The sequence below is a fragment of the Ambystoma mexicanum genome, chromosome 7p (assembly GCF_040938575.1).
Source record: "Ambystoma mexicanum isolate Mex_15411 chromosome 7p, UKY_AmexF1_1, whole genome shotgun sequence".
Lineage (NCBI taxonomy): Eukaryota > Metazoa > Chordata > Amphibia > Caudata > Ambystomatidae > Ambystoma > Ambystoma mexicanum.
This window is the reverse complement of record NC_090939.1, coordinates 602,755,992-602,777,058: the sequence shown is the minus strand read 5'-3', so window position 1 is coordinate 602,777,058 and position 21,067 is coordinate 602,755,992. Positions and strand designations below refer to the sequence as shown.

Genomic DNA, 21,067 nt, shown 5'->3' with positions numbered 1-21,067 from the left:
AGGTTTTCTTCAAATCGGTGATCGGGTGCTGACTTATAACGAAGCACCCCATCCCATTCCCATAGGGATTCAATGGGCATAAAGTCCTATCCCAACAATAAAGCTTCTCTGAAAATGGGTGGTGGAGTTCCTTCCTGACGTTCTGTCAGTACTTAGGAATTGAGAGTACCACTGGCTCTTTATGGGAAACACTTTATCTGAAACTGGTGTGTCACTGTCTAAAGAACTTGGTTTTAGCCATATCCTCTTTTGGGGGATTTTGTTACTGCAGTCACCCCTTTCCAGGTGCTTGCCTTTGAAAAAAGGACCTGTTGGAACTCTGCTCACTGAACTGGTTAATTATGGAGATACGTGTTTCAGGTTTTACCTTCTACCTATAAGGTGTATGGTGTTGACTGTGTAAAAATGTTATTGTTTTTCCGCCCCACTTTAAAAAATATATATTTCTTCTGCCTGGCACTGCTTATTTTCCCTGTGTGCATACAAAAGTGGGGAGTAGCACCTTGTGTGGTTTAACAACTGCATATGTGTATATAAGTAGATTCTGATTTTGCCGGGTGCAGGGGTCTGCAACCTGTGGCTCTCCGGATGTTTCGAATTATGACTCCCATACCTATGCTGGCTAGGGCTGATGGGAGTTGTTGTCTGAAACATCTGGCGAGCCAAAGGTTGCAGACACCGGCGCCTAGGGGGTAGTAATGTTGATTTTTAATGCGTGTGTTTTTAAATAGAGTTTCGTATACATGATTGGACATTACTTGGCAGTTTTATTTGAGGTTAACTGTACATGCACAAAACCCCTGATCTCTTAAGTTGTATGTCTGCGCTACCTTGGGAGAGTTTGGTTACACCGAAGTGTGTAAAGCCCTTGTATGTCCACTGGATTGGCTTCCCATAAATTTACACAAGCGTTAGATTTAAAACATTTAGAAGATCTGAGAGAGCGAGCAAGAGTGGTGTCAAAAAAAACAAGAGGATGAGCAAGTTCATGAAGGCATTTAAAAACGATACAGAGCAAATTATATAGTTGATGGGAGTCAAAAGAGAGACAGAGAAGAGAGCAAGTTGGGACAGATAGAATCCCGAGGAGAGAGAGAAAAGGAGACGTATAGAGGAATTGTAGATTGATCAGAGAGGAGCAGGTTTATATGCAGGGAGACCAAAGGGAATAGATGAGCAATAGAAAAGTGGGGAAAAGACTAAAGAGGAACCAAAGTAGCATGAGTTGTGAGGAATAGGCTAGACTTGATGTTATATGGATGACGACAAGAGCGAAAATGGAAGAGATGTGTGAAGAAAAGGAAAAAGAGGAGTCAAATATTACACCCAAGTTAGTGGCGGTAAGGGAAGGTGCAATGGAGAAAGGGGGGAAAGCAACTGGAAGGGGGAGGAAGTGGAGATGGTGATGGTAGACTTGGGAAGATCATCACATCAGTTTTAGAAGGTTTCAGATGGAGATAGTGAGATGCTGCGCAGGATTGAATGGCAAGGAGACGGGCAGAGAGATTAGAGTGAAGTTTGGAGGAAAAGGAAAGAAAGGTCTGAGAGTCGTCCACATAAAGATGATGGGAGACTCTGCAGGAAGAAATGAGAGAAGCAAGTGGACTGGTAGAGAGAGAGAGAGAGCAAAGTAGAGGACCTCGAACAGAATCCAGAGGAACTCCTTAGGTAAGTGGGAAAGTAGTGGTGAATTGATTAAGCCAGGAGACGGAGAAGGTGCATGCAGAAAGATTGGAAGCAAACCCTTTAAGACCGTGCCGCAAAAGCAAAGATTGAAGAGAGGAAAGGAGAACATTGTGAGCCACTGTGTTGCACAGTGGAAAGGCCAGGAAGAAAAGAAAAATTGGAGCATTGAGCGCAGAGAAGATAGTTGGAGACGACAAGAAGAGCCGTTTCCGTGGAATGAGGTCGATAACCAGATGATGAGAGCATTGGAAATCCCATGGGGAGATATCTGGGTATAAACTATCCATTCAACGTGTTTTAAAGGGAAAGGGAGAAAGGGCGGAAATTGGCTGCAGAGAGAGAATCCAGGGACAAGTTCTACAGAATAGGATGAATAGAAGCATGTTTAAAATTAGAGAGAAATACAGCATTAGAGAGAAAAGAGTCGTGAAAAACTGAATAAGAAGGGGATATGTTGAAGAGACAAGAAAGAAAGGGAAAGGATCAGAGGGTGCAGAGATGTGATTAGTCCTAATAAGAAAAGAGACATCGTTAGTAAAGGTGGAAAAACGAGGATATTAACAAAGGAGGAGTTGGAAGAAGAGGCAGAGTGGGGAAGGGGAAACGGAAAGATTGAAGAGCAAAGCAGTCTGATTTTTGAGTCAATTCAGCAAAGTCAGATGCAACAAGGGTAGAGAGAGTTGCACGAGGAGAGAATACAATTAAGGGTGCGAGACCAGTGTCAGGGTTTGGAGGAGAGCGGGGTTAAGACGGCTTGTGAAGCAGTCTTTTTTTTCGGTTAGCTAGAGTGAATCATAAGTGGAGCGGAAAGAGGACGGGGAAGCAAAATCAGTGGGCAAATGAGACACAACAGTTTTTAACTTTACATAAAAGTCATCTGAGTAAGCGCAGAGAAGTGTAATGAGAAGTGACGAAGAGAACACAGATGCTGCAGAGTCAGGAGAGAGGAGTGATAGTGTTCTAGTGAGGGACGGAGGGAGGTAAAAGCAGAAGCAAAGAAAGCTGGATCAACGACCAGACGTCCCGACGTAGGAAGGCCGAGATAGGGGGAGGAAATGGCTGTGTAGAGAGGAAAAGCGAGAAAGGAAGAAGGAAATGAAGGGTTAGGGAAAACAGATGCAGGGGAGCAGAATGGAAGAGTAGAAAAGATCAGGTCAAACGAAGAGTCGGAGAGGTGGTAGGAGTCAAGAATGGATGAGAAGAATATTAGAATGGGTAGCAGCAAGGTGGAGATGGTCACAAGAAGAATCGGAGATGACTCCATAGAAATTAGAGATGATAGTAAATAATTAAGGTCTTCACAGAAGGATGTGAGCGGCCCGTGGGACGGTAGATAGTTAGAAAAGCAAGGGGGCGAGGAGAGGAAAAGGAGGCAAAATGATATTCAAAGGTTGTGAATGTTCGGAGGGATAGGAGCTTTGGTAAGAACAAGGGAAGAAGGAAACCAACACCACATCTAGAGGAGGGAGGGGTGTGAGAGGAGGAAGATGAAGAGTTGTAGAGTTGAAGTATCAAAACAGATTTGGCTTTGTTACATAGAGGACGAGGGCATCATTGCTATGGGGAGAAAGATTGGTGATGGTGGAATAAGAAAGATTCAGGCTTATGAGAGTGGGACTGGAAGACATAAGGATGATTAGACTAGTGAACGAGTATGGGATGGGTCATGTTTGATTTTAGACAAGTAAGTGAAGAGTGAAAAGGAGTTAAACCACTGGAGTAGGCGAGGAGTAATGTGCAGCGCCATAGGCTTAAGAGAAAGCAGAAGCTCCAGACTGACCAGTGGGCCTGGTGCAAAAAAAGGCAGAAAAGAGAAAAAGAAAGACTTGCTGTCAAAGCAAGAAAGGGAAGGCAGCAAAAGGATGAAAAATGACATGCCTGGTGCATCAGATTTAATAAGTACCATGGATGCGCAGCAGTACAGCGACTTTGCCTAGACTTCACCTGGGGCTTCCCCCCGAAGCAGTTTTTATGGCTTCTTGGCTCTGTAGAAGGGGTAGGAGCTTAGTTGAAGAAGCAGGCTCGTACATGGGTCGCTGCTCCACTCCAACACCGCAGGACAGCAGAGGGAATTATCTCTCACGTGTAGCATGGACCCAGTGCGGGGGAGCAGGAGACAACAGACTTTGACCATCTCATCGCTAGGCAGAACGGGGAACTGCTCCCTGATTATTTCTGAGCACAAGAGAGCCATCTTCTCGCTAGCGGTAAAACCCAGTGGGGAAGGAACTGTAGGGGGAAATAATTGCTAATCACCTCGTCTTCTACTGCCACTGATGGTACTTTTGCTTTCTTACCTTGACATTTAAGTGATGTACTTAAAGTGCACTGCTTCACATTGGGTTTAATATGGATCTTAGTTTGGCATGGCACACACCGCATTTTAATGATAGAACGACAGCCCTGAATATTATAGGCAGGCACTAAGTTTACAGTGGTAGTGTGCTGTGTGAATTTAAAATTGTCGCTAGTGTTTGTTGTGTGAGGGATTTGGAATTCCTTGGTTTCACCAGTGCGTAATAATGCACTAAGGCAGCAGGTGGTGAATGGTTGTCGGCCTGCTTGGCACTCGTAGTCTTGGTTGCAAATTGTGGACTCTGCTTTTCTCTGCATTGCCACAGAAAGCGACATGGTAGCATTGTCAAGGGAATGTAGCAGGCCAGGCTTTGTCCTTCCGTAGGATCCAATTGAGGTGTGGGTTGGCAGATGGTGTACTGGAGTGTGGATCTCATCCGAGGGATGGGGAGAGTGGATCTTGTGTGTGAAGGAGTGGTTTTGTATGCAGGCAGGTAAACAATTGATTGTGATTCTTTTCCTCTCTTCTTGTGGTCCCCGTTTTGTACATTTTGGAAGCAGTAACGGTTCTGCTTCCAGTCATGCAAACTCTACTGTGGGAAGGGATCTTGGTCAATCTTGTCGCTGATGTGGCACAGTGTCTCTTGAAGGAATGTAGGTCGAAGGTGCATGGCCAAGTGTGAACGTCAGGTCTAGTTGGAAAGGCAGCATAAACTTATATAGGATTCTGGTAGGTTGGCCAGCAGTACCCATGTTAAACCTGCCAGTGGAGACTTAATCTATTCATGCCTTTATTAAAAAGGAAAAAAAGTAAGGCTTCAACCAATGGCGGTAATAGCAAAAGTAAAATTCGATCAAATCAGAGATGCACATACGCACACATAACAGGCTTCAATGTCTGGGGGAAATAGAATACACCCTGCATCGTGAAGTGTGGGAAGGAGTTTACGCGCCATATGATGAGTTGGAGGTACTCCCATATTGTTTGATTAACTAAGTGGAGCAGACTCCCCATTGAAAAGTGTGGTTTAGGGAAGGTAACTCCTATTACCCAAGTTCCACGGATTACATCTTCCTTACATTCCTACACTCAATAAAATGGCCGACCTGTCCTCTTCTCGCCCACCACGTTCAGGAACCCCAAACAGCACGTGCATGCCAGGATCGTTCAGGGGTTCACGTGCAGTAAGTGCAATCTGTTCTAGCTATGTTTATCTCCTAGTGCAACGTCAAGTTTAGTTGTCAACCCAACACATTCCCTAACCAATTTGGTAAATGATGACCGACCACCCCAACAAGTCTGAAAAACTGTATATAGGAGCACTTGGCAATTAGAGTTCATCCAGTAAAAACAGGAAATACAATTTGTTTGCTTTTAAGATAACTTTCACAATTGCTTCATTTCGTAGTCTAATGGTAACGCCCCCAAAAACGAGAACTAAAATAATGTCTCTGCAAAACTGAAACACTCAACTGGCTGCAAATCCCACATCTCAAAGCGGAAATATGACCTCTGCACACAGCTTAGTGTTTGTACTTTGTGCATGTAAATTATTGCAATTCAAAGACTGGGATAGATGGGGGAGAACTTGGGCTGTGGTACATAGTGAAGAGGGGAGGGAGAGGGGTCATCTTATTAACAGAAAACAAGCCTTTTCTGCCGTTGATCCAAGACTATGGATCCGCCTACCCATCCTCATCTGACTCGCCCCCACAATTCAGAAAAGAGCTCAAGACCCACCTCTTCAAGGAGTCTCTCCTCAACGCGTAGGCCGTCATGTTTCCCCTCTGACCACCTGACTCGCTAGACACCGCCCGTCCCTCTCTGGCACCCGGTACAGTTGTACCCCTTCTCTGTATCCTACCGCAGCTGTATATGTGGCCTGTTACCTCTGTTATGTATTGTTGTATACCTATGTAAGATGCTCTGTTGCTTCTGGAAGCTAGGTCCTCGCTCAAGACCATAGGTTGTTATGGTATTTATTATCGGTGGTGTTCCAGGAAGAGTTCTTTCCATAGTCACAGGTGGGAGGGAGTCAGCCTGATGTTAGCAGTGTTGGGGAGAATTTTCATTTATGTGCCAATTCCCTTTAACCTTAGAGACCCCCAGCTCTTTTGCTGGTCTCAGGGCTTTTAAAATGTTACTCCTGAGTGAGTGGGAACGTTTTCTCACTCACCCATGTGTTTTCCTGACTGTGATTTTCTGTGTTTCTTACTGTTTTATGGAGTCTGGTAAACCCCATAGGCATATGCTTTTGCATTGTGACACAGAGCACCTTTTGTGCAGTGCCACTGAGAAGTCCCTTGGACTTCTCTTAATGTTTACCTACATTTTCTTGGGTGAACTACTGTTCCCAAGAATAGTAAGAGGACCCCTGTCTTACTTACCTTTACTTTATGGGTCCAAAACACATCACCCTATGTTGAGTGCTGGGGGGTTACATAGTAACTAATTTAACCCATTCCTCTTTTTACACCAACTCACTTGAATGGCTGGTGACAGTGGTTTCTTTACTACCTAGTGGCATGTATCTGCAGGCTGATGCCTCAGCTGCAGTACAGCACTCAAGGCTGACCATTTTCACAAAATGGCCCCCTCTCCGTCTTATTTTTTTCGCCATTTCTTGTCAGTTTCTCCTGGACATTTACTCTGTTGTTTGAATCCAGTTTGAGTCCTTTTGTGTGTTTTGCCTTTGACTGGCTTCAGACCTGAAGCCCACCCAGGCTCCAGTGTGTCTGGAATGGCAGGAAGAGAGAGAGGGTCCCGAAACTTCCCTGTCCTTTTGTCTCTAGGTGTGCGTGAGTGAAACCAGTTTCTACTGGATGGCTGGCTGTCCCGGAGGACAACCTCCCTGCTGTATGATTGACAGCCTAGAGTTGTGAATGAATGGGAACTTGCATAAAAATCTAGGTTTTTGGGACTAGAGGCAGTCGACCACTGGAGGACAACATCCGAAGCAGAAGACGAAAGAAAACGCCAGCAGCTCCCTCCTGGACCACGAAGTGCCTAGTGAAGCCCTGCAGCTGTGCTGACCACATTTTCAAATAGACAGGGAATACCCGTACGGGACAACTTCCTCCCTTAGGCTGGTGGGACCAACTAGCCTCAAGACCAACTCTATTTTGGCACAATCCCCTAATTGCTGCGACTTTCCAAGGCTGCAGAATCCCAATACCCACGGTACCTCGGCCATCTGTGAGTGCATGGTCTTCCAAAGTGCAAATCCGGCCAAAACTTTGTGGGCATCCAGAGGACGCTACAGAATCAGGAAATCCATATCCAGAGTCCCCTCACCAGAGTCCAGGACTGAGGGATCAAGGAACTTCTAACCAGAGCTGTTGAATCGATGGAAATGCATTGCTGCTGAGTTCCTCTCTCGAGTGCTGCCGCAGGAGCCCGCCAGACGTGCTCCCTTTCGTCACCACGACCAGGAACAAGGGTCTGCTACTTTACATCCAGCTGGAACAACTTCTTCAGTTTAAAGGTACTGTGGGGGTCGGGGTATAATATCCTTTTGCCATTCAGGGTGATTCCTACCTTTGGGAGTGCTATTTAATCCTACTGTAAGTTGACCTCAACTCACATGCACTGTCCTTGCAGCTTGTGATGTCTAAAGGTGACTCCTCTTGAGTTGCTGTGATTTCTTTTTGAACACTGACTATTTAAGAACATTTTTCTAAGAAGAAAAGCATCAGAACTTTGACTTTGCGCATTGCCTTTGGCTGTCCTGGCTCCCCAAAGACCTCCTTCTGAACCTATCCGCTATGGCGCTGCTTGTTCCCTTAAAGGTTTTAAATTGTTGAGCACTTTACTGCTGGGATAAAAGACTGCCTACATCCCTTTTAGGAGAATCTAACTCTTTTTATGGAATATCAATCTGTTATGATTTAACTCTAACCGTTCCTTCCTTAATAACTCCATACTGCAAAGGTGATACAAAATATAAGTGTTATACTGACCTCAAATGACGTCACCTCTGGGTGCTGGAAAACATATGAATGAATTACTCCCCTGCTTTGTTAGGCAGAAACCTGTGCAGTTACCTTAGGGACCACTGCAAGAGGCTTAGGACTACAGGTGTTGGCAGTAAACCCAATTGGTAGCAGTCTGTACCACCCAGATGTACCCGGTAGCTGTGACTGAGCAGCCAGACTTCTCTCAAGAAGAGTTAGACAGTATATAGAGTATACAAAATAGGTACAAAAGATACAGTAGCACAAGCAAACACTGACCAGAGCTTTGGTATAAAAGTATATAATTATTTATTTAAAAACACACTTGTAAAATACACTAACACTAATATGGCAAGCAGGTTCAAACAGTCACTATCAATATATATACATCCCTGATTACTTATTGAACAAGTCTTAGTTAAAACACCACTTATTTGCAGACAGAGGTGAGCGCTTAACCTGGCACTCCAATAAGTTAGGTAAAAAGGGAGGGAAAAGGCAGAATTAGGAAAGCACACAATACCAACACTTTTAAAAGAACCACAGCAAGTCAGGAAAGGCAGAGTCTACTGTAGAGCAAGAAAGTTCATAGGCCAGGCCCACTCTTGGAGAGAGCAAGGCGGAATGTGTCCAAGATCACACAGTTGAATTATACTTTAAAAAGTCTTTGCAGATAGTTCAAAAAAGAGTTGGATCAGTTCAGAGAAAGTTAGTTAACAGGTCCGAGGTCACCCCAGGATAGAGTCAAGGATTTACGGGACACCTTGAACAGTCTGTTGCAAGGGAGACCAGGCGTGACACAGTACCTGAAATGGTGAGAAAGCTCGAGCGGGGGCAGTTGTTCCTGGCAGTTGTTCCTGGCAGCGGGTGCAAGTCGGTGCTTCGTCCAGGGGAAGAGAAGATCTCGACGTGGAGGAATGCTGGAGGTCGTTGCACTGCCAGGGAAGAAACCAGCTGGGGAGTTTCCCGGTTAAAAGGTACTACCCTTTTATTCGCGTTAGTGGTGAAGCGTGGCTATCCGGCCGCCGGGGTGCTTGGCACGGGGGATTCGACCACGAAATGATCCAGGAAGGCGAAAAAAGGGCGTACTGGTTATCCCCACCAGTTCAAAGGAAAAAGACTCTCTGGGATGAAGATCTTCTCTGTCGTCGGCAAGTGGTGAGGCGGTTCAGCAGGGCTCCACCGGTGGTGTCGTCGTTGCAGGTCGTCTCAGCTTCTCCCTCTTCAGATTCTTTGGTCCTGTGGAGACTTCTGAAGTTCCAGTCCCCAAAGCCCTGCTTTTATGCAGAAATCCCCCATTCATCAGTCCTAGCTGTCACTCAAACATGCTAAGTGGTGAGCCGGGCGGCTCACCACTGGGACAATCACACAAGAGTGTGACTTGAGTTGCCGAGGCAACTCAGTCCAGGGTGCCTAAACCCCCCTCCCACACATCCTGTAGACCCAGACAGAGTGGCACCACTTTTTGTGTCTTCTGTGCAGAAGCCCGCCAAAAGTGGAACAAAGGGCTCGACTTGGGTTGGAGTTACAGAGGCGAACACAAACGCCATTTTAAAACCGAGTCACGGCAAAAAGACCCAACCGGGGAATAAATATTAAATAAATAACCCGGCGGTATCTTTAACATTGCACCAAAAAAGTGGTGCGTTTAAAATGAATGGGAAAATCCCATAGGAAATATTCTGGTGGAATATTTCGCATGGTAACCACTGCCACCAGCCAGAAACTCGACGAGGGGGGACTGTATAGTGCCCCCTCAAAAAACAGATCCAGGGGCAATCTAATTGGGCCCTACCAGCACTTCCATAATATGATGGTTTTGTACTGGTTCTGTTCACAATTTAAGACTAGTAAAGTCAATGGTGACTTTACATGCCCTGGGAGACAGTAGTCAGTCCCAGGGTCTGGAGTCTATGTTTGGGGGTCACTATGACACCCCTGTGTTACTGCACTGAGGGTGCTGTGCAACACACTTACAGAAAACGCATGAAACCCTATGGAGTAAAAGACCCCATAGCCCATAAAACACATTACAAAGTCAAAGGATATCTCAAATCATGTCTAAGAGTGGGAGAAAAAGAGTCTCACTCTTAGCAGGAGACAAAAATAAACCCCAAAAATCCAGCAAAGCTGCTGGGGGACTCACTAGGTTTGGGAAATTAGCCTTAACAGAGAATTCTCCCTAACACTGGGATAAAAGACTGCCTACATCCCTTTTAGGAGAATCTAACTATTTTTTTTATAGAATATCAGTCTGTTATGATTTAACCCTAACCTTTCCTTCCTTAACTCCATACTGCAAAGGTGATACAAAATATAAGTGTTATACTGACCTCATATGACATCACCTCTGGGTGCTGGAAAACATATGAATGAATTACTCCCCTGCTTTATTGTTCACTTTTTTAATTGAATCCTAACTTGGGATTAATGTTACTGCTTTTTAAAGAATGCTTTAAAAATCTTTTTGTATAAATAAATAATGTATTATATAACTTTAAGTGTGCAAGTGTTTACTTTGATACCTCTATTTACTGATTTCGTTGTACAGCTCTACAACCCCTCTTAAGGTAAGCCTGGCTGCTCAGTCACACTACCAACTTGTGTAGTGCAGGCCTATATTAAAAGGTGGGTTACCTAATACCAAGAGATAAGTCTTTTGTAGTCCCACACCAGTTGGACTGGACTAATTCTTACCTAACGAGCAGTAGGGTTGGTCCGGACTACAATATGCAGCCAACTGTGTTAATGGGAGCGTGGCAAGAGATATGGGTCTTTCACATTGTGTGTCCCTCAGAAAGTCAACTGCGGGTTGGTGGAGACCACCTTTCTAGTTATTGCAGAATTTCTACCCAAGGCACCAATACCCTCAACCCCCTTTATCCACTCGACCTGTTGACGCCCTCAACTCAGCCCACTGACATACACGTGTGAATAGATGGGGGTGAAATAACATTCTGCCAATCTTTTGGAAGGCGCCGAGAACAGCCTAGTGATTGCACTATGCGGTTTCTTAGTGGTTTTAGAGCAGAGCAGATGACTGATGTTACTTTACGTTTTCTTTCTGCAACATTCTAGAATCTGTGTGATCCTGAAATCGAAAACTAACTTTTTGCGCCAACATAAGGAGCCTGAACCCCTCAGCAGGTTAAGGCATGGCAACGCAGTTTGAAGCTTCTAGGTCTCGGTAACGCATATGCGTTTTATGAATTAAAACGGGCAATTCCCGCCTGCAACATTGCCACAATACATCATCATCTTTTCATTCATTAAATTGAGAACTAAAATACATGATTGTGCAACATTTACTCTTGAGCATTTTTTTGTGCATAATTCAAAGAGATCTACGCAGGGCTACTCGCTAACTAGTATGAGGACGGGATGAAGTGCACCGTGCGTTTTAAAGATTGAATGCGCACTGGCTGTCCGAGAGCCGAGCTTGGGAGACGGCGACGGTAAGTACTCACCTTACACGGGTTGCTGTCGGCGTGAGGAGTTTCACGTGCTGCACGATGTGCCGCGCGCTCTCTTTCGTGGTGGTCTCCCTGGTCTGCTCCCGCTACTGCCTGCTCACTGTGGCTGTGAGGCAGCGCCTCCTTCCGGCGCAGCGCGTGTGCTGTCCAGGGCCGTGGGTCCCGCGGTGCCCGGCTGCCCTGAGCCCATCGCATTGAAGTGTTCTGTTTCCTTGTTTATCGAAGGACATGAAATGGTGCTGTGCTCTCTTGTTCGTGGAGCCTCCAGATATATCCTGCACCCAAGCCCACACCCCTTCGCCCCCTCCTTAGATTTTCAGATGCTTTTTTAAAGAGGACTGCGGCGATAACCCCCCTTTCCCCCGTCCACTGCAGCGATTGGAGCTATAGCTTCAAAAAGAAAAGCGGCTTTCAGTGATTAAGGGCCCTCCTCCTTGGAGCAAATGCTGCATTTTAATGATTGTTTTAATTATGCGCCACTTTGGTTGTATTTTTGTCGCATACATTGAAAGATACGTGTCATTTACCGGAATTCTCTAATCCAGCGCTTAAAAGATCTTTTCAAGCTTCTTTGTGAGTCACGTGTAAGTGGGGCGGCAGTGATATGTAGACGTATGTAGTTGTGGGTGTGGCGAACTCCCACAATGAATTTAAAAAAAATCACTACTTTTTGGCACATAAATCACATTGCATCCATCCATTCAAGTTATTGTTGTCATTAAAATCAGTGTACTTCTGGGTGTGTATTGGGAGGTGCACGGTTAAGTAGACGAGATTGTTTTAAAAAAAAATGTTTGCAGAGGTCCAAGCTGCTCTTATTTTAAGTGTCATGGCCACCAAAACAATTTTGCAACTGAATTTAGCGTACGAGCCATTTGCACATGCTTTCCAAACCACTGGATCCATGCATGATTTTTCCTTTGTTTACCTTATTTGATAAAGTGAGGGGGAATACAACTTAAGCAGGTCAACATGCTCCTTGCATCACATTATTAGTAGCCCACATTACTATAGTGTTTTGTTTGTTTGTTTATTATTTATATAGCGCTTCCGAACCCAGAGGTAAAAGGGCGCTTGATACAAGTTTACATTATATAAAGTTTACAATTATACATTTAGTACATAGAAACATAGTTATGGTATAGATAGTAACATCAGCCGTGGTAGAGATAGGATGGTGAATTCTAGTTTTTTTTTTCAGTAACCAACTAATGACCTGTTTCCTAAATGACAGAAAGGACTCTATAGATTTGATGTTGAGAGGGAGGGTGTTTCAAAGTTGGGAGGCAAAGGCGATTTTTTAAAAAAAGTTTCTTTTGTTGTTGTATGGAGAGACATTTACACGATTTTCTGATGGAGATGTGCTCTCGCCTGGGGATGTTTAGCGCTGCTCGTAGCGCTTTATTTTGGAGCACCTGTAGTTTATTAATTATGGATTGGTTAACGCCTAGGTATAGACTGTTGTGTGTGTTTAACAGTGCGTGCAGTTTCCCTTTAATTGATTTAAGGGAGGTTTTTGGATTTCTGCATTTTCATGCAGATGTGATACCACTATATCGATTTCAGATAATAGAGCCCAAATCATTACCAGGAAACTGGCTATGTCCGGGAATCCTCACAAATTCAGGGGGGTTTTCGATTGACCAGCGTCCTACTGTTAGAATGACTTGTGTGCTAAACTTGTCCTTTATGCACGCTTTGATTAATAGACAAAGCTCTGTGGGATCAATTTAATAGTCCCCTCCATCACCTCCCTTGTTTCACATTGCAACCATGTGCGAACAACTAAAATGCCATTTACCTTATCCTCTTCCGGCAGAAGTCCTGAAAACCAGCCCAACATTGAAGATAACTTCAATTATTTTTTTTACTCTTAACTGCAGTCTTGAGTTGGAAGAGTTTTTGATGGAATTAGGCCGGCAATCGGTTGCTTTGGAAAGGGTTCTCTGTGGATACATTTAATATGCTTTTGAGTGAACAGTTACTCCATCCACAATGGCGAGAGGACCTTCTCTCACTGCAGTGTATAGGGAAACTGGATGAGATGTAGCGTTTTGGTTCGCACACGAAGGAAAGTGTTTGCATCGGTATGTCTTTAAAAGTGATATTAAAGAACATAAGAAAATGTTTGGAAAAAATGTGAGAGCATTGCAAACCAAGCGCCTGGAAAAATATCAGGCCCTGCTTAGGGGTTTATATAAACAGTACAAGTATTGGCTTAGACAACGCTGTGATAATCCAGCAAGATGCAGAAAAAAAGCTAGGTTTCCTGAAGAGATGGAATTCTGGCCAGTACTGGGACATGCTTAGGAAACTGTTTCATTGTCAACCACAAATTCAGCTAACCCCCATTTCAGAAAAGACCTGGCTGGCATTATTTACTGAAGTCTATTCTGATATTGCACAAGATACTGAGCGAATTTAATTTAATGTGGAAGTACCCTGGTTCCGGAACTTTGATTTGGATGATATTTTAAACATTATCTTAAGGATTAAAGTATCAAGAACCCCCGGGCCTGGCGGTTTGTCTAATTTGACATTAAAGACGCCCCTGAGTTTGAGGCTGCAATTTTATTTTCCTTGTTTAATAATAAGTATAAGGCAAATACTGCAGTCCTGGAAAACTTCAATAATAACTTTATATAAGAAAGGGGACTGCCTTAATCCAAGGAATTATAGGGTCGGCGCCCTTTTAGATGTCCTAGTAAAAATCTTCTGCTCAATTGTAGAAAAAAAACTCTGACATTGGGCAGAAAAGGCAAAGCTTTTAGACCCGTGGTAGTCTGGTTTCGCCTGTGGCATAGGGACCGCTTTAAATGGGTTTTCAATTAATCTTATCTAGGCTAAGTATCAGGATTTTAAGAATTGTGTGTACATATGTTTTATTGATTTTACTATGGCTTTTGATTCTGTCTCCCCTTTTTTATTATGGAATAAGTTGGAAACCCAGGGCTGTCCACAATACCTGGTCTAAGTTTTACACGGATTGTATTCAGGAACCTCTCTAAAAATCAGGCTGAAAGCGGGGGGACTCCTGTCTAAACCCATACGTACCAACAAGGGCCTAAAACAAGGTTGCGTTCTGGCCCCTTTACTTCTTAATCTTTTTATTGCGGATATGTGGCTTATCCTTAATGAGGCCAGATCGTTCCTGCCAAGATTAGACTCGCAACATGTTAACCGGCTCCTATATGCAGATGACTTGGTGTTGTGTGACCAAAGCCCTATTGGCCTCCAATGTCAATTGACTGTGATAGTACAAAATATGAAAATTAACAGGCTGGTAATTAACAACAACCGAACAAAGCTCATGATCCAGAAACCTGCAGAGAAAAAAAGGTAGTGAATTTTAAATGGGTTTTATTGGATGATGTTTTAGGTAAAGTTAGTGATTTTGTGCATTTGGGTTTTAATATTTATGAAGTTGAAAAAAGTTACACCACCAAGCGTATAGGAAAAAATTGAATATGATTGCCCAGGCTAAAATGATAGATCACCATTATGGAAAATGTACTGCAAACCGCCTTTTACAATGTTATCGATCTAAGGTGGTTCCAATAATTACTTGGGTGGATGCAATGTTGATGTGGAAGGAGGTGAATTGGCCCAGTCTGGAGGGCATCTTTTGGAGAAAAAAAAGTATTATATCTGCACTTGAGTTGCCCCCATACACCAATTCGAGTTGGGACTGTCGCCCCTCAAGTTCCATGTTAAATGGAAAGTGTTAAACTTCTCTAAAAACATTTTAATTGCTGATCAGGAATCTGTGATTGGGCAGGTGCGCTCTGTGCTGCAGATAAAGAAGGATCACAGACTAAGTAATTGGGCTGAGTTGTGCGATATTGTCAGAGGTAGATCTAATGGTGCAAACGTTAAGATTATCCACAATTAGTAAAAACAAGTTTGACTCAAGTAGACTGCATAGGTACTATAGATGCCAGTAAAAACGATGCCCACTAGCATTATTTATCGCTAGATTGGAAAGCAGTAAATACTATCCCGAAGTACATGTCCCCGTTGTCCAACGGCTCTTGTAGACAATTATTTTTAAGAATCCGTTTGAATATGTTAAGTACAATGGAAATCTTTGGAGAAAGGTGAAATATTGTAAGGGAAATTAGAACTTGTCTGGTATGCAAAAGTCCCCAAATTGAATCTTTATTTCATTGGTGTCTGAATTGCATGAACTTGGTTGATCTCCGGCAAGCCTTTCTTGGGACATTTTTAACTGGTTTTCTTACAATTAATGAGGAAATGATCTGGAATATTATTTTAGAAGGTTCTAATGTCAGCATTAAACTGAATGTAATGAGATTTTTTAAATGGGCTTTTAAGAGGATTGATGTGTATGTATGTAGACTTGTTTTAGAGAAATATGAATTTATTTTTGTATTAATGCATAGGTATACATTTATTGTAAAGTTTAATGTATGACTATGTAATTGATTGCACATTTTATCTTCCTGTATTGTTTATGAAAGGCCTGGTGGGTCAAACACAATAAATCAAAAATAAAAAAGATGCAAGGCTACAGTGGGCAAGAAGTTGAACCTAAAAACATGGCTGTTCGCCTAAAGCTCCCTGAGCTAAGACGATCTAATACCATTCTCCTCTCCTCCCCTACCCATGTTACTCTCTGCATGTTAAATTCCCTGAACCAAGACTTTAAGGCATCGGGATACCCCCCGGTTTTTAGTTTGTTTCTTGTATTCTCTGTACTTTGTAGTTCTTGTCTCATAATGTAACTAGCGCCTAGATTCCAAAGGGTTCAGTGCGCTGCAAAAAATGCAAAAATACATAAATAAGAAGTGGTAGCTCTCCCTATTCCCTCTAGAAGGTGGGTCAGTGAGTAGATGGGTGAGAATGACACCATTTGTGTAGTATTTCCCACATGGGCATAGAGCGCTTTCTTGGAGAGTTTGATTTGGAAGGGATTGAAGAGTCATTCGTTCTTCATATGGAATTTTTTTTATTGTTGTGCCACTGTATACAGAAGATTATTTCGAATGGACTGTCTTCCAACGTATTCCACATCTTTGACATGTAATGTCCACAGCTGCGCTGTTTCGGAAATTTTTCTGCAGAGGGTGTCCTGCGTCTATGGCGTCGGGTCGATTTCCCTCGAAGGCCTGCGTCGAAGGTGACGGCATCGGGTGTTATTAGTCGTATGCACAGCGCCCGTAGCCTCAGTTCTGTTTTTTTCCGAAAACGTGTTTGTTTCGAGAACTCGGCACGCCTCGTGTTATCTACTTCAATAATGTCTCAATAAAGAGCTCTGATGTGGAGTTGGAGCCTTTTGATGCTCCTGGTGACATTCCTGAAGCTCCTGACATGGTCTTTTCTGAGGACAGTCAGCTGGTGGATCTGCATCAATCTTTACATGATGCCAGTGGCCTGGACACATCTCCTGAGATGGAGTTTGGCAGGCCAGAGCCTGGGGCTCAGGCTGAATCCTCCTATAGGAGGTTGATGTCGAGGGTTAAGGAGCACCTGAGAGGGTCCGGCCCTCCAACTGAATTTGAACAGGATGACCTGACTGACATTTTAGATCAGGGTCTGTCCACTCACCCAGTGTTGCCTTTTCACATAGCATTACAGAAAAGGGTGGCTGCTGCTTGGAACACCAGAGTCTCTTCCGGCAGTCAACAAGTCGTTGACTAAGAAATACTGCCCATCCTGTAGCAACCCCATCTGTCTATCCACTCACCCACTCCTGAGAGTTTGGTAGTTCAGGCGGGCCACAGCCACCTCGAGGCAGGCGGCATGCCCTACCATCCCTCCAGATAGGGACGACAAGCGCTTCGATGGATGGGCACGTAGGGTATTTTTTCGGCAGGGAGTATGGCCGTTAAATCAGCCTTTGCCAAATGTTCACAAACTCTGTGGAATTGTCTCTCTCTGGCGGCCCAGCATATTCCCGAAGGGGAAGAAAGGGATGGGTTCCTGGCTATTGTGCAGGATGGCAAGGATGCCATGTGTGAATCCCTTCAGTCTGGGTTGGACACGGCAGACGGTGTCAGCCGGTCCATGGCTGCGAGCACCATGATACTCAGGTTTGCATGGTTGCAGAAGTCGGGATTTGCACTGGATTTGCAGGCTCGTCTTCTCAACATGCCCTTTGACGGCTCTCATTTGTTTGGCAGCAAGGCTGACGAGAGCCTTAAGAGGTTGCAGACCTCCAAAGCGGCTGCTAAATCTTTAAGCGCAGCTGTGCATCAACCTCTGCCTTTTTGTCCTAGGGGACAGCAGTGGAGGGGCTCCTTCTGTTACTACTCCTCTTTTGGTAAAGCGAGAGGAGCAGCCAGTCAAAGGGGCCACCATAAGGGTCTTCACGGTGGACGGTGCGACCTGCCAGAGCCGCTCAAGTAGCTGCCTCTTTGCATTCAGGCGCTGCCGCAGCCGCTCCGAAACAGCTATGAGGCGAGGTGTCATTGTTTGCTGTTTGGGGGCAGACTGTCTCAGCATCTCAAAGTGCCGAGCCATTACTTCAGATGCATGGGTTCTGGAAACAGCTACTGCCTACCCTTCCTAAATCGGCCTCACGACAATCCACTGGGGAAACTCTCTTTGAAGTTTCTGGATCCGCTCCTTTTGCAGGAAATCTTAACCCTGCTCGAGAAAGGCACTATAGAACTAGTGCCTGTGGCGGAGAGGAACAAGAGCTGGTATTCCCCATATTCTTTTATTCCCATGAAAGACGGAGGACTGAGACCCATCTTGGACTTGTGTCGCTTGAACAAGTTCAAGATGGTCACTCTTTCTCGGGTCCTTCAGACGCTTCAACTTCAGGATTGGTTGTTGTCATTGGACCTATAGGATGCTTATTTTCATGTGCCGATCCATCCAAAGCACAGAAAATACCTGAGGTTCGTCATTGGCAGCTCGCACTTTGTTTCGTGTCCTGCCATTTGGGTTGACCTCCGCCCTAGGGTCTTCACCAAGCTCATGGTGGCGGTGGCAGTGTATCTCAGGAGAGGGGGGTGGGTTCACGTCTACCCCTACCTGGACGACTGGCTGATCCGAACACGTTCTCCCGAACAGGCCTTGGATCATCTCAGCCTCACCTGCCACTCCCTTCCAAGCTGGGCTTCTCCCTCAATTTCAAGAAGTCGCATATGACACCTTCCCAACAGCTCCAGTACATCGGGGTTGTGTTGGACGCATCCTTGGGGAAGTGCTCGCCACCCAGGTGAGGGTTTATCACATTGTCCAGATGGTTGACAAGTTTCAACATGCCCAGAGTCTCCCGGCTTTCGAATTCTTAAGGTTGCTTGGCCTCATGGCATCCTGCATTTTTCTGGTGCCAGAGGCCAGAATGCGGATAATATCCCTCCAATGGGCTCTCAGGGCGCAGTGGTCCCAATTCTCAGGCAAGATGTTGGTTCTTCTGCAGATTCCACTCACAGTCTCACAGGATAGTCTGTGGTGGGCCAGCGAAGTGAATCTGATGAAGGGAGAGTCGTTTTGGCAACCTTGGCCGATCGTAACGGATGCTTCCCTCACAGGATGGGGAGCTCACGCCAACGAGCTGACCACCAGCGGTCGTTGGTCTCTGTCGAAGTCCAGACTTCACATAAATCTTTTGGAGCTGAGGGCCATCAGGCTAGCCCTGAGCGCTTTTCTGCCGTTTGTACATGGGAAGAGTGTCCTGATCGTGACGGACAACACAGTAGCCATGCATTACCTCAATAAAGAGGGAGGTGTAGGGTCGCTCTCGCTGTACAGAGAGACGATGCAGCTCTGGTTCTGGGCAATACAGCAAGGAATCTCACTCTTTGCAGTTCATCTGACCAGAGAGGAGAATGCAGCGGCGGATGCTCTTAGGAGGCAGAGCACGGTCTCCCACGAGTGGGAGTTAGCTCGGAAGTCCTTCAGGAGATGGTCACCCTTTGAGGAACCCCCTCAAGTGGATCTGTTTGCGACCGGTGCCAACCAGAAGTGCAAGACATATTGCTCAAGAGAATTTCCTCTAAAAGGAGCATTGGGGGACGGGTTTGTCGTGGATTGGTCATTCCCACTTCTGTTCGCGTTTCCTCCGGTCCCCGTCATTCCTCAGGTTCTAAGGAGGTTGCGGAGGTTCGGGTCCCACATGACACTAATTGCTCCAGATTGGGCCCGGAGAGTGTGGTACCCGGACCTTCTAGAAATGTCCATCTGTCCTCCACGCAATCTTCCCCCACAGAGAGGATCTTCTCTCTCGTGCGAGGGAGGTCGGGTTCTACACCCAGCGGTCAAGACCTTCACGCATGGTTTCTGAAAGGTTGAGATATACAGATTTGGGACCTCCCGGATTACGTGATGGAGGTGTTGTTTCGGCCAGGTGTTTGGCAACGAAATCCCTGTACCATTGGCATACGTTTTGCGACTGGTGCAGAGGAAACAATGTTGATCCTTTTCAGTGTTCCATTCCAATGGTTCTTTCATTCTTGCTTTCTTTGGCCAACAAGGGTCTTCAAGTGGGTACCATTAAAGGTTACCTGGCAGCGCTGTCTATTTTAAAGCGCTCGTCTGAAGAATGTTCTTATTTTAAGATTCCTTTGATTACCCAGTTTCTAAAAGGGCTCTCTAATGTGTTCCCACTGCCCCCTTTTCGGGTGCCGGTTTTGGATCTGAATCTAGTCTTGAAATTCTTGATGGGTGCTCCGTTTGAACCTTTGGACTCTTGTCCTTTGAGACTGTTGACCTTCAAGACAGTTTTCTTGCAAGCATTTACATCTGCTTGCAGAGTGAGCGAATTGCAGGCACTTTCGTCTAAGCCACCCTTTACTGTGTTCCACAGGGATAGGGTTGTACTAAGGGTACGTCCTTCCTTCCTACTTAAGGTAGTGTCTGAGTTTCGTTTTAGCCAGAAGGTGGTACTTCCTGCTTTCTATCCTCCTCATCCTGGTTAGGAAGAGGAGAGACTCCATAGGTTGGACCCTAGGAGAGCTTTGAGCTTTTATATTTCTAGGATGTCCAGGGTCAGAGTGGACAACCAACCTTTTGTGGGATAAACTGGACACCGATTGGGCCAGGCTGTTAACAGACCTTGTCCAGGTGGATTATCCTCACCATTGCTGAATGTTACTGATTGGCTGGCAAGGACTCTCCTGAGGGTTTGCAGGCTCACTCCACCAGGGGCGTGGCTACATCCACAGCCCTACAACGGGGAGTTCCTGTTAAAAACATGTGTGATGCTGCAATGTGGTCTTCCATCCACACCTTTTCTTAAGCATTACTCCCTGGATACTTTCCATGGTCAAGATATGGCCTTTGGTCTATTCTGCCATCTTATTGGGTATATCCAAATTCTTCTCACTCCTCCGTTCACTGATACCGCTTTGGGAGTCTGTCAAAGATGTGGAAGAACAAGTTAGTTACCAATTGGTAACGTTCTTTCGACTGGATGTTCCTCCAACGTATTCCCCATCGCACTCCCAGCCTGCCCCTCTGAAGAATTTCCTATGCTATTGCAGCTTGCGTTCCCACAAGGCTATGTGCAGTCATGGAGGCTTGGTGTGCGGTTATGGCACACGTTGTGGAGGTAAAAAACATGAATTGAGGCTATGGGCGCCATGCGTGCTACTTATAACATCCGATGATGTCACCCTCAATGGAGGCCTTCGAGGGACATTGACCCGGCACAGGACGCCCTCTGCCGAAAAATTTGCAAAGCAGCA

General features: G+C 45.2%; 2 protein-coding genes across 2 annotated transcripts in view; one reads left to right on the top strand and one right to left on the bottom strand.

Moving 5' to 3' along the window:
* The window catches only part of LOC138526184 (uncharacterized), a 28,118-nt gene extending 16,373 nt beyond the window's left edge, over positions 1 to 11,745 (bottom strand). The window contains exon 1 of the mRNA XM_069636611.1: positions 11,403 to 11,745. Within this exon, the coding sequence (XP_069492712.1) occupies positions 11,403 to 11,603 (201 nt within the window). The 5' untranslated portion in view covers positions 11,604 to 11,745. The remainder of the gene's footprint in view (positions 1 to 11,402) is intronic.
* The window catches only part of CYFIP1 (cytoplasmic FMR1 interacting protein 1), a 1,181,635-nt gene that overhangs the window by 855,968 nt on the left and 304,600 nt on the right, over positions 1 to 21,067 (top strand).